Genomic DNA, 11363 nt, shown 5'->3' with positions numbered 1-11363 from the left:
TATTGTTGATTGTTATTATTCACATAATTTTGAATTTTGTTTGTCGTTAGTTGTAATAGGTACAATTGAAATAATATTATATTGATTATTAAATAATAAATCTCATATAATTATAACTTAAATAAAAAATATTATAATATTAAATTATTAAATGAATAATGAATTGATTGACTTATACTTGATAACAGTAGTTTAATGATAATACTGTAACGAATAGTGTGATAACGACGGGCTCAACCACTGAGATAGATAAGAATATACTTATATACTAAGTATACTCTTATCTATCTCAGTGGGCTCAACATATTCCTTATCTTTGTTTCCACGGCCGTGGGTGTAATTTTTGATAACTTGTATAAATTATGTTGTATCAACAATCACTTATCAGCTTGAGTATTATTTTGAGTATTAAACAAGGTAGGAAAAACTACTTTGGTATTAACACAAAATATCATTACATGCGGATACGGTCCGGTCCGCTGATCAGTAATCACACTTTAACCGTCTTAAACACGTCTTCTCAAAACTCAAATCTCGATTCTTTATTTTTAACTGTGTCTGTACACGGCACCAACTACTAATTAGTAATTACCGATGTCAGGATCGACTTACAACTATCCAATAGTTATTAGTCATTAGTTACCATTCGTTGCCCGATGAAACCATTTTAAATATTTGATTTGAATTTCGAATGACATTAATACTCTTGTTGGCTTCGAAAAAATGACGTCAATAATAAAATTTTATACCTTGTCGGGCGCGCAAGATGAATCACCACCCTGCTATTTGTTACAAATTGATGAGTTTAAATTCCTGTTGGATTGTGGATGGGATGAACATTTTAACATGAGTGTTGTCAATAAATTGAAAAGGTTAACTAAATTGTTTATTTTTTTAATGATTTACTATTGTATTTCAACATTTATATTGACCGTCTATTTGTAGGTACATTCATCAAATAGATGCAGTATTATTATCGCACCCGGATCGTTTTCATCTTGGAATTTTGCCGTACCTTGTTGGAAAATGTGGTTTAAACTGCCCTGTATATGCTACTATACCTGTTTACCAAATGGGCCAAATGTTTATGTATGATTTACATCAAGTAAGTTTTTAAATTGATAATTAATGTTTTGTTTTGTATCTACTACCATTTGAAAATATCAGTGTAATAATGATATTTTTTTTCTTATAGTCATTGTGCAATGTGGAGGATTTTACTTTATTTAATTTAGATGATGTGGATGCTGCTTTCGATAAAGTCATACAAGTAAAATATAATCAAATTGTTTCATTAAAAGGTATGAATTATTATAACTAAATAATATTTTAATTTATTATGACCAATCATACGTCTAAATGTAATATTTTTATTAGTTATATTTATTTATGAAGTTTGCTTGTACATTTTAAATGTCTGCCAATTATATTTTTTAATTGATTCAATATTATTATTTCATAATTGTAATGATCTTATTGTGGATATCTGATTTTGCAGGGCATTAGAAATATCTATATCAAAATGTCCAATAAGTAAAAATCAGGTTTATTGTCTTGATAACTTACAATTTTTATATCCTTTGAAATAGGACAAATGAATTTCAATTATTTTATGTTTATTTTTTTCCGGTTTCTAATCTAATGTAGTATAGAAACCTGTATTCTATTGAACCAATACATAAAAATGTTCATGTATAAAATGCTAGGTTTTCCTCTTAATATCAAACAATGAGTAACATTCCAATAACCAAAATTGTAAAATGGAATTATCGCTGCAAAATTAGTACATAATTATCATTCCTTGTTTTGAGACATTAATTCAAAATGTGATTAAAATTTGGAATAGATAAACTTACAATTATTGGTCAGTGAAGATAAGGGATAACCCTCTGTCTCCAAAAAATATATAACATTTTAATTATTGTGAATTGTTTATTTAGTTAATTTTACATTTACCCCATCAACTAATTTTAGGTAAAGGAATTGGTTTAAGAATAGTAGCATTGCCTGCTGGCCATATGGTTGGTGGTACAATTTGGAGAATATCTAAAATTGGCGAAGAGGATATTGTTTATGCTGTGGATTTTAATCATAAAAAAGAAAGACATTTGAATGGCAGTGACTTAGAAAGGCTTGGAAGACCATCATTACTGATATTGGATTGTTTTAATGCTGCTTATGCACAGCCTAGGCGTAGATCTCGTGATGAGTCTTTGATTAGTTAGTTCAATACTTTACCTTTGATAATATTCACAAAATTCAAAATGTGTTTGTTTTTTCAGCTTGTATTTTGACAACATTACGTGTCAAAGGAAATGTTTTGATAGCAATTGATACAGCCGGACGTGTTTTAGAATTGATGCATATGTTGGACCAATTGTGGCGTAATAAAGAATCTGGTCTTGGTGTGTACTCATTAGTATTTTTAACAAATGTTAGCTACAATACTGTGGAATTCGCTAAGTCTCAAGTAAGTTTCTACTTACATTATATTTTTATAATGTTAATCTGATTTTAATGAAATACATTTTAGATTGAGTGGATGAGTGATAAATTAATGAAAAGTTTTGAAGGTGCAAGAAATAATCCATTTTTTTTTAAACATGTAAAACTATGCCATAACATGAATGATTTAAACAAAGTCTCCGAACCAAAAGTATGTTATTATATTTTCATTTTACATTATACATGAAATAAAAATTATAATAATATCCACCAACATAAATATGTAAGAATATAGATAATATATCTATTTGTTTATATTGAAAAGTAATTATAAGCTACTTTTTTTAATCTTGAACTCATAATGTAAAGAAACAAATAGCTCTATGCAAATTAATAAAAATATTTAACGTAATATTTTGAATCACATTATTCTTTTATATTTTCAATATCACCAGGTTTTGAACTACCAAAATTATAAAAAAAATAATATGAAATTAACAAGATTTCAGACAGTATTGTATACTTAACATAGATTTTTGTTAAAATCATCTGCTAATTATATTTTAAAAAAATAATTACAAGAGTATAAACATTTATTTTTTTACACCCATTCACATTTTACTTTAATTTAAAACACTATAATCTATTAAAAATATAGATCACAGTTAGATTAAAACAGGATTATTAATTGATTTTCTGATGTCAAAATTAAGTGACTTCTTTTTTTAAATGACTAGGTATAAAAATTATATTTTATTAATAGATTATTTGCAATAAGAATACTAGATATTAGGGTTTTGCCTCTAAACATTTTTATTGAAATCATAATGTAGTAAAAAAAAAAAACATTTTAATTTAATTCTTATTTATTAAGGTTGTATTAGCCAGTAATGGAGATCTTGAAAGTGGATTTTCAAGAGAAATTTTCATTATGTGGGCTTCAAAACCAAAAAACAGTATTATTCTTGCAGACAGGTACTTGGATGTTTAATATTTATAAACAGGAATATTAATTATTCTATTGTTATTTTAGAACCGCTCCAGGTACATTAGCACGTGATTTAATTGATGAAGGTGGTGATAGAAATATTAAACTGATTGTCAAAAAACGTGTACCTTTAGACGACAATGAGTTAGAAGAATATAATATAAAACATAACGAAGACAAAATGGAAGCCAGTATAAAGTATATTTTTTTTATATAGATACTAAAATTAATAAATTGTTACTTTATTTGATAGTATTAGTATAGTATACTTATGCTAAAATCATAAATGTTATTAGTGACCCAGTAAGTTCCGATTCTGAAGATGAACAAGAAGCTATGAGAGGCAAATATGACTTACTAGTAGATGCTGATTCATTAAGCTCCAAAAAGTCTTCAAAAAAAGAATTACCGCCCATGTTTCCTTACTACGATGAAAAATGCAAATTTGACCCATATGGCGAAATCATAAAGTATATTTATATTTTAATTTTTCTACATAATTATTTAAATGTATATTATATTATTATAATATTTGTTATATTTATATTTGTATATTTAAATTTAAATTTAGACAAGAAGATATTATTAAATTTAATACAGCCACAGGAGAAGAAACAATTGTAGATGAACAAAATAAAAAAAGTGATGAAGATGAAGAAGTAGACTTATGTGATCTTCCATCCAAGTGTGTGGAATATGAACAAAACATTTACGTGGCAGCCAAAATTGTACCGATTGATTTTGAAGGTCGTTCAGATGGAGAGTCATTAAAACAAATTGTACTTGCACTAAAACCCAGGCGTTTGATATTAGTAAGAGGCAACCCTCATAGCACTAAGGTTGTTTACAATTTTGCCAAAGTATTCATTGATAGTAACGTTTATAAACCTAAAATTGGACAATGTTTGAATGTAACTACTGAATCTCATATTTACCAAGTAAAAATAAATCTTTATCATATTAGATTAAGGTTTTTTCAACAAAAACTTAAAAATTTAATGAATTTAGGTACGTCTAACTGATACACTTCTTTCCACAATTAATTTTAAAAAAGGACCAAATGGTGATTTAGCTTACATGAATGCCAAATTAAAATTAAAAAGTCGTGACGATAGTATAGAAGTTGACAATGTTCTACCTGAAAAGAGTAAATATTTTTTTTTTTTTAAATTCACAAATTTTGATTATTTTCCATTATTTCCTTATTTTATTTATAGTGCCAAGAATAGATGATCAAATGTTTACTCTTGAACCTTTAGCAGATCATGTAAGTTCTATTTACAATTATTTTTATTCTTAAAAATAGTCATTAGTGTATAACATATAATTTTATTTCTAGGAAATTCGTCCACGTAAATCAGTGTTTATTAACCGTTTAAAACTATCAGATTTTAAACAAATTTTATCCAGAAATAATATACCTTGTGAACTTTCCAAAGGTGTTTTATGGTGCTGTAATCGTACTATTTGTGTTCGTAGAGTAAGTATTTAATTGTATTATGTATTAAAATATGTTGTTCTTTTTTAGTATGTAAAAAATGCATAATGCATTATATAATGTGAGTTTATAAAATTTAGAATGTAACTATCATACTATTATTTATTTAAGAAATATTTAATTATAATATTAATTATTGAATTACCTGTAGTTGCAGGGTATTAAAAATATATAATATGACTTAATGTCTCACACTTTTGTTTTACAATGCAGTTTTACATTGTAACTTACATTGTAAGTTTCAAAAAAATAACTTTTTCCATTTTTACCTCTTTTAATTCCCTTAGAGGTTGAATTTCGCAAAACTCGTTCTCAGAGAATATCAGCTCTTATCTTTATACTACTTATTTACCAAATTTCAGCTTTATAGGTCAAGTAGCTTTCAAAGATTTTGTGTTCAATCAAAAATACCATTTTTTCATATTTATAGATTATAGATAGATAACAATTAAATATTAATAATACAATAAATACAATATTTTTGTGAAAAACTATATTAATTTACCGTAATATTAAAAGTAAAATAAATAACTTAAATAATATTATTATTATCAAGGTTTAACATATGATATGGATATTACCACTATATATTAGGACTGTTAAGTATTATAGTGTACAACGCACAACTACGATCTTTCATGCCCTATTTCAGCCCCTTCAAGTCTTTTTCATGACAAGCATATGTCATTCTGCAAGGTCTAATCTATTTTTGTATCAGATATCATCAAAATTGGTTTGGCATGAAATCATAACAGACGGAATAATTACTTTTGCATTCATAATATTAGTCGGGATAAGACACATCAAATATTTTTATTAGAAATAAAAATGTTCTCAATAGCATAAATAGAACTCAAATAATAAAAAAGACGATGATGACTGGTTTTACTAGAAATAACTTTATTTTATATTATTATAATTAGTACCTAAACATTAAGAGAACACTAAGCCAGCATTTGTTGTCTCTGTCTTCCTAACATACAACATACCAAATTGTGTATATCTGACAGAAACAATTTTGTATTGTTAGATTTAAAATAAAATTGAATTGATCTATTATCAAACTTATGGGTAAGAATATTATTTAAGGAATTTAATTAGATTTTATTGGTATTTTAAATTTTAAATCAGGTATTGAGTATTTTAAAATTTTAATACTTCTCTAAAATTAAATCTATATTATTAAACTTGAAGTTTAATAACGGAACTTTTTTATTGTTATATTAAAGCTAACAATACAAAATTGGTTCTGTTGAATGTAAATGTGCTATTTTGTGTGTTTGTTAGCATAGACATCAGGTTTGACTTACTCTTAACAATGATAGCATTAAAAATATCATTAAGTTATATTAAATTAATTCAAAATGATCTATTTGGAAAGAGCTCACTCTGCTATTGAATTTTGATAAATTATTATCATAAATATGTTATTTTTCACTCATAATATTTTAATTTAATAATTGAAGGGTGGATGGGAATAATATCTTATGTAATATTTTTTTCAGATTTTATGTTTTTGCAGAATAACGTACTATGAAGCAATCTCAATATATTTTAAGAATCAAAAAATTCCCAGAATTTTTTTATCGTACACAATGATTGTGTACAAATTTAGAAACCCGTATACAAAACGGCAAAAAAATTTTGATTTTAGTTGTTCCTATATAATTAACAAATTGCTTCATAACACGTTATTCCCGCCCACCCTTAAATTATATTATTTATATTATAATGCCACTTTATTTTTTTTTTTTAATAATTTATAATTGTGTAATGTGTACTTATCTAAATATTTTTCTTCTTTTGTAGAATTCTTCTGGAAAGGTTTTGATTGAAGGAATTATTAGTCGTCAATACTATTACATACGTAGTATATTATACAGCCAGTTTATTATCATTTAATATAACTATCATACACATTTAATGCTGACAACATTATGGTCTTGATAAATATTTTTAAAAAAACAACAATAAATATATTATAATGATTATATTGATTTGTATTTTTTCCTATTTTATTATTATTATAAATAATTATTTTTATAAATGTCAATGTATTACATTTTTAAGCACGATGTTTATTTCATTCATAAATATATGTTTTTTCTAAACTGGACTTAATTATTATGTATTCGTATAGGTTTCTAAATAAAAATATATATTATAATTGTACTTAATTTTTTCATAAAATAAAACTTAATATTGCCCTCAAGGACAATGCGTTATTGTTAATTATTGTTCCCTGTTTTTCTCAAGTTATTTATACTTTCTTATAACATTCTTCTACTCTTATAAAACCAAAAGTAGATTTTATAGATAAAAAATGAATTATCTCATGTATAATATTAATTTAGTATGAAGGTCATACACCCTCAATAGAAGACCGTCTCTGTTATAATGACATATGTTTATAATTGTTCATGATAAAGTTGCGATTCTCAGAATTATTACTTTATTAAAACTGTACAATAATTATGTAGATTATAAAAAAATATGTAGAAATTAAAATACTGAAAATCTCCATAAAAATAATAATAAAAGATCTTTATGCACAATGATTTGAATATTAAATTCTTTACCTACATTGCAGTGATTATCTCGACAATGATGAGGTACGTATAATCAATATTTTGACAATTTCATTGTAAAGAGGAAACGTTTAAATTTTTGGTAAAAATAATTTCAAGTATCTATAAAAAGGCTATTCATTTTGAAATTACACATAAAAAAAATATTGGATTTGCATAAAAATTACCATTTTTTCTTAATTTTTAGTTTGTTTTTCCCAATTATAAAAACAAGTAGTGAACATATTAGTACTTACTAGATTTTTAATATTACATCCAAAACTACCACTGTTTTTGAAAATCGAAACATTTTATTGACAACTTATGTGTACTTGAACACAAAAAAAATACATAATAATTAATAACACTTCGCTTCGCTCAGATTCTAAAATATATTTCCTATATTATATACAATTTTACAAGTATTAATTCAAAGCTCATATGGACATAAGCCATGTATTTAACAATTAATTTAGGAGTTACTTTGCTACATGAAATAATATAAAACCTATAAAATCGATTAATATTTAGTCTACACTTCATTTTATACATAAAAACCTGTATTACGGCGTGCAAGTTTCCGTTACCATCGCAATTTGCAATTATAAGTTAAAAGGTTTAAAGCTAGTGTATTCCATTTATTATTTGTGTCTACCCTAGCCGTAAAGCGTAAATCCGTAAACCTCAAATGGCTCAAATATATTATCTATACTCATATCACAGCAGAATATCTTCAACATTTATACATGGAATATGGACAATGGACCGAATAGACGTATAAGGAAATTGGAAGTATTGATCTCGGTCGACAGATGTTATCACTTATCAAAAGGTAGTTATCACAGACACAAACTGATAAAACTAGTAATTTTCAGTACTTGTATAACATTTTTTATTGAACGTTTTAATATTGCCGGTAACTGTTATTTTGTTAATATCTAAAACGTATTTTATCCTAATCCTACTTGAAATTCATCGCTCTACTCACTCTATTATCGCAGATACTTCCGTAAAAGGTATGATTTCCTTGTTTCTAAATTACAAATGCTCAACAAAATCTTTTGTTTTTCTTTCATTGTGAACTTATTTAGTATTATTACTAGTAGTATTTTTTAGTAATAAAATTGTCGTTATTATAGGAAAATAAGTTTAAAAATAAATGTTTGATTGAAAGATAATTTTTGGAACTAAGTTTGGGTTCATAACTAATTTAAAAAAAAAAAAAGGAATGATTTTACTTTCTACTTTTTTGGCGTTATATATCATAAACATTTATGTTGAGTTTACTAAATAGTGTTCAAGCAACTATTAGCTCACTATAGATTGTTTAAATTTTTAGTGTTTGTTAATGCAACCCAGTATTAGCATTAAAAATGATTTAATTTTAATTATATCATTATCAAAAATCAATAAATATTTTTAATCGTATTCATGCTTTACCTTTCAGAATCAGAAAATAGAAAAAGAAATGTTCCAAATTGTACATTGTTTAAAATACATAGCGAGAAACCAAATCCCGACAAAATTTAAAGTACATAATTTCACAAAAATGTCTTCACTTTCACACAGGTCTTATGCTATCAGTAAGTTACACAAGTTAATATTTAAAAATTTATCATTTTAATTTATATTTTATTAGTTAACTAGTACTCAGATTTTGATTTCATATCCGTGTAAAAGAAAAAAAATATGAAACTAATTAACTATTTAAATATTGTTACAATATTACCGAATAAATTAAGTTGAGTTCAAGATTGCATCCACCTTGGTTAGGTATAATTTTTAATTATCTATTATAGTGGGTGATTGTCGTTTCATTTGGTAAATTTTGAGCCAAGCTTCTGATATTTAGACACTGTCACAGTGTTATTCATAGTCGTTGTTAAAAACTAAGGTTTAATATAAGTATAGAAAAACTTGTTTTAATCCCTAGACCTCGGTTAATAATATACATTGTGTTTCATCTTGTACATTCTGAGATACATTCTTACCTACTTGCTATACTCATATAGTCATAAAACTTATATTTTCTAATTTGTATATTAGTAGGTATCATTTCTAACATAAATCGTAATATGTTTACTTTTATATATCTGTTGTATTAGAAATTAGAATTACTATTGAATATGTTTAGATCTAATTTCTGAGCTGTTACTATTTTTTAATATTATTCGTAGCAACAGTTAGTCAAGAATCAAGATCGTTATGTTTTTTTAATTAGTACCTTGCTATAATATTATTTCTAACCTTTAAACAAACAAAAATAGGCTAGATAATACTATTATTTTTATTGGTTCAATATATACTAAATAACAATAATACAAATTAATGTTTATTTACTTTTTTAATTTTCAGATAAATTTTATAAAACCACTTCTATTATTGAAAATAATGATTCATATGGAGTATTACTTGACAATAGCAAATTAAAAACACCATTAGGTAAAGAACTTATAATAAATAATAAAGCTTTGGCTCTTGCTGTTGCCGAAGAATGGGATATGCAGCAAGAACATATAAAAACAGATCCTATGCACTTGGTATAATAATAACAAATTGTTAAAAATAATTATTTATTTTGTATAATAATGTTTTTGTTTATTTAGACAAAGTTATGTTTTTTGGCTGTTGACAATCCTAGTGATCTTTCAGAACATGAAGTGGTACAACAAATATTGTCATACCTAGAAACTGACACAGTCTTCTTTATTTCTGATGTAATGTGCCTTTTTATATTGTATTCTTGTTTATTTTTTTCAAACTTAAATTATTTGAATAGACTGATAACGAGCTAGAAAAATTATTAATGGAAAAATGGATGCCACTAATTCAGAAATTTAATGGATATTTTGAAACCAATTTAAAACCATCCAAAGGTATTTCTGTTGAAAGTCTTGATACGCATACTAAGGCATTAGTTGAAAAATATTTTTTATCGCTCGGATTCCCTGCTCTTCATGGTTTGTATAGTATATACTATATACCATATTTTATATTTTGTAGCTATGTTGTATCTTTAATTATATATTATTTTACTTAAGGTGTTTTACATGCTGTTGAAACTTTAAAATCATTGGTACTTACTACATGTTGCTTACATCAAGATATTTCTGTAAAGGATGCTGTTCTATTATCTAAGATGGAAGAAGAATATCAGGTAAAATCTTAGTATTAATTAAATTTAATTATTAATAATTTTATTTTTATTTATGATATGTTGTGTGTGTTAAAATTATAGTGTATGAAATGGGGACGCGTGGATTGGATTAAAGATTATATGGACAACGACTCAGTAATCAGATTATCAGCTGCTATGTTATTTATTTATTATACACTCAATCCTAAATACAAACCATTAGCTAAGCAGGATAATTATACTCAAACACAAAAGTCTTTAAAACAATAACTAATAAACCATGTATGAATAATTTAATAAAAAATAGAAAATATCCTTAGAATTATTTTGTTTGGTCTGAAAAAAAATTAAAATTGTAAAAGCATTGAAAGCATTTTGTCCATATTAACCGGTACTCAAATTAGGCCGAATCCACTGTACTTAGTTATTGTTTGTTACTTTTATATTAGCACCCACCCACCCCTAAGTCTTAAAAAAAAATCATTGCAGGACTCACGTATATGAACAATATAGTACATGTCATGATGGAAACGAGGAAACCATCATAGATTCGATTAGTGTGTTACTTTTTCGTAAAATCGAGACGCACGGCTTAAATATAGATTATTTGTCAAATGACAATTTACGCCTTTGGCTTCACGTTGTGATAGAGTATATCCCTATCGAGTCTTGTTAGATTGATCGTTCAATCGTTGTATACTTGTATGTAATTATTGGTAAACATATAAT

General features: G+C 25.6%; 2 protein-coding genes across 3 annotated transcripts; both read left to right on the top strand.

Annotated features, from left to right (window-relative positions):
• The first annotated feature begins 409 nt into the window (after positions 1-409).
• On the top strand, positions 410-7015 carry LOC113556322 (probable cleavage and polyadenylation specificity factor subunit 2). The gene is made up of 14 exons (XM_026961191.1): positions 410-872; positions 946-1105; positions 1196-1301; positions 1975-2220; positions 2283-2470; positions 2534-2656; positions 3320-3420; positions 3479-3631; positions 3730-3903; positions 4005-4371; positions 4442-4580; positions 4651-4700; positions 4773-4913; positions 6741-7015. The coding sequence occupies exons 1-14, from the start codon at positions 724-726 to the stop codon at positions 6831-6833; spliced, it is 2190 nt and encodes a 729-aa protein (XP_026816992.1). The 5' UTR covers positions 410-723; the 3' UTR covers positions 6834-7015.
• A 404-nt stretch (positions 7016-7419) lies between these two features.
• LOC113556988 (ATP synthase mitochondrial F1 complex assembly factor 2) lies at positions 7420-10956 on the top strand. 2 transcript variants are annotated; one of them, XM_026962249.1, is made up of 8 exons: positions 7420-7543; positions 8159-8330; positions 8946-9081; positions 9854-10038; positions 10105-10215; positions 10278-10458; positions 10540-10655; positions 10737-10956. In XM_026962249.1, exons 3-8 carry the CDS (start codon positions 8967-8969, stop codon positions 10902-10904), a joined length of 876 nt encoding a protein of 291 aa, XP_026818050.1. In that variant the 5' UTR covers positions 7420-7543; positions 8159-8330; positions 8946-8966; the 3' UTR covers positions 10905-10956. The 2 variants fall into 2 exon arrangements, with proteins under 2 accessions (XP_026818050.1, XP_026818049.1); XM_026962248.1 differs by lacking the exons at positions 7420-7543; positions 8159-8330 and adding an exon at positions 8364-8514.
• The last annotated feature ends 407 nt before the right edge of the window (positions 10957-11363 follow it).

Source organism: Rhopalosiphum maidis, chromosome 3 (genome assembly GCF_003676215.2).
Source record: "Rhopalosiphum maidis isolate BTI-1 chromosome 3, ASM367621v3, whole genome shotgun sequence".
In the NCBI taxonomy this organism is placed as follows: Eukaryota; Metazoa; Arthropoda; class Insecta; order Hemiptera; family Aphididae; genus Rhopalosiphum; species Rhopalosiphum maidis.
Note: the sequence above shows the minus strand (reverse complement) of the source record. Positions and strands in the feature narration are given on the sequence as shown.

What these genes read in the sequence shown, in the direction of transcription:
- LOC113556322 (XM_026961191.1), top strand. Translation starts at nt 724, where the DNA reads ATGACGTCAATAATAAAATTTTATACCTTGTCGGGCGCGCAAGATGAA. An exon ending in ACAAAGTCTCCGAACCAAAA is followed by an intron (nt 2,657 to 3,319) that starts GTATGTTATTAT and finishes TTATTTATTAAG; the next exon opens with GTTGTATTAGCCAGTAATGG. An exon ending in AAAATGGAAGCCAGTATAAA is followed by an intron (nt 3,632 to 3,729) that starts GTATATTTTTTT and finishes AAATGTTATTAG; the next exon opens with TGACCCAGTAAGTTCCGATT.
- LOC113556988 (XM_026962249.1), top strand. Translation starts at nt 8,967, where the DNA reads ATGTTCCAAATTGTACATTGTTTAAAATACATAGCGAGAAACCAAATC. An exon ending in ACACAGGTCTTATGCTATCA is followed by an intron (nt 9,082 to 9,853) that starts GTAAGTTACACA and finishes TTTAATTTTCAG; the next exon opens with ATAAATTTTATAAAACCACT. An exon ending in CGGATTCCCTGCTCTTCATG is followed by an intron (nt 10,459 to 10,539) that starts GTTTGTATAGTA and finishes ATTTTACTTAAG; the next exon opens with GTGTTTTACATGCTGTTGAA.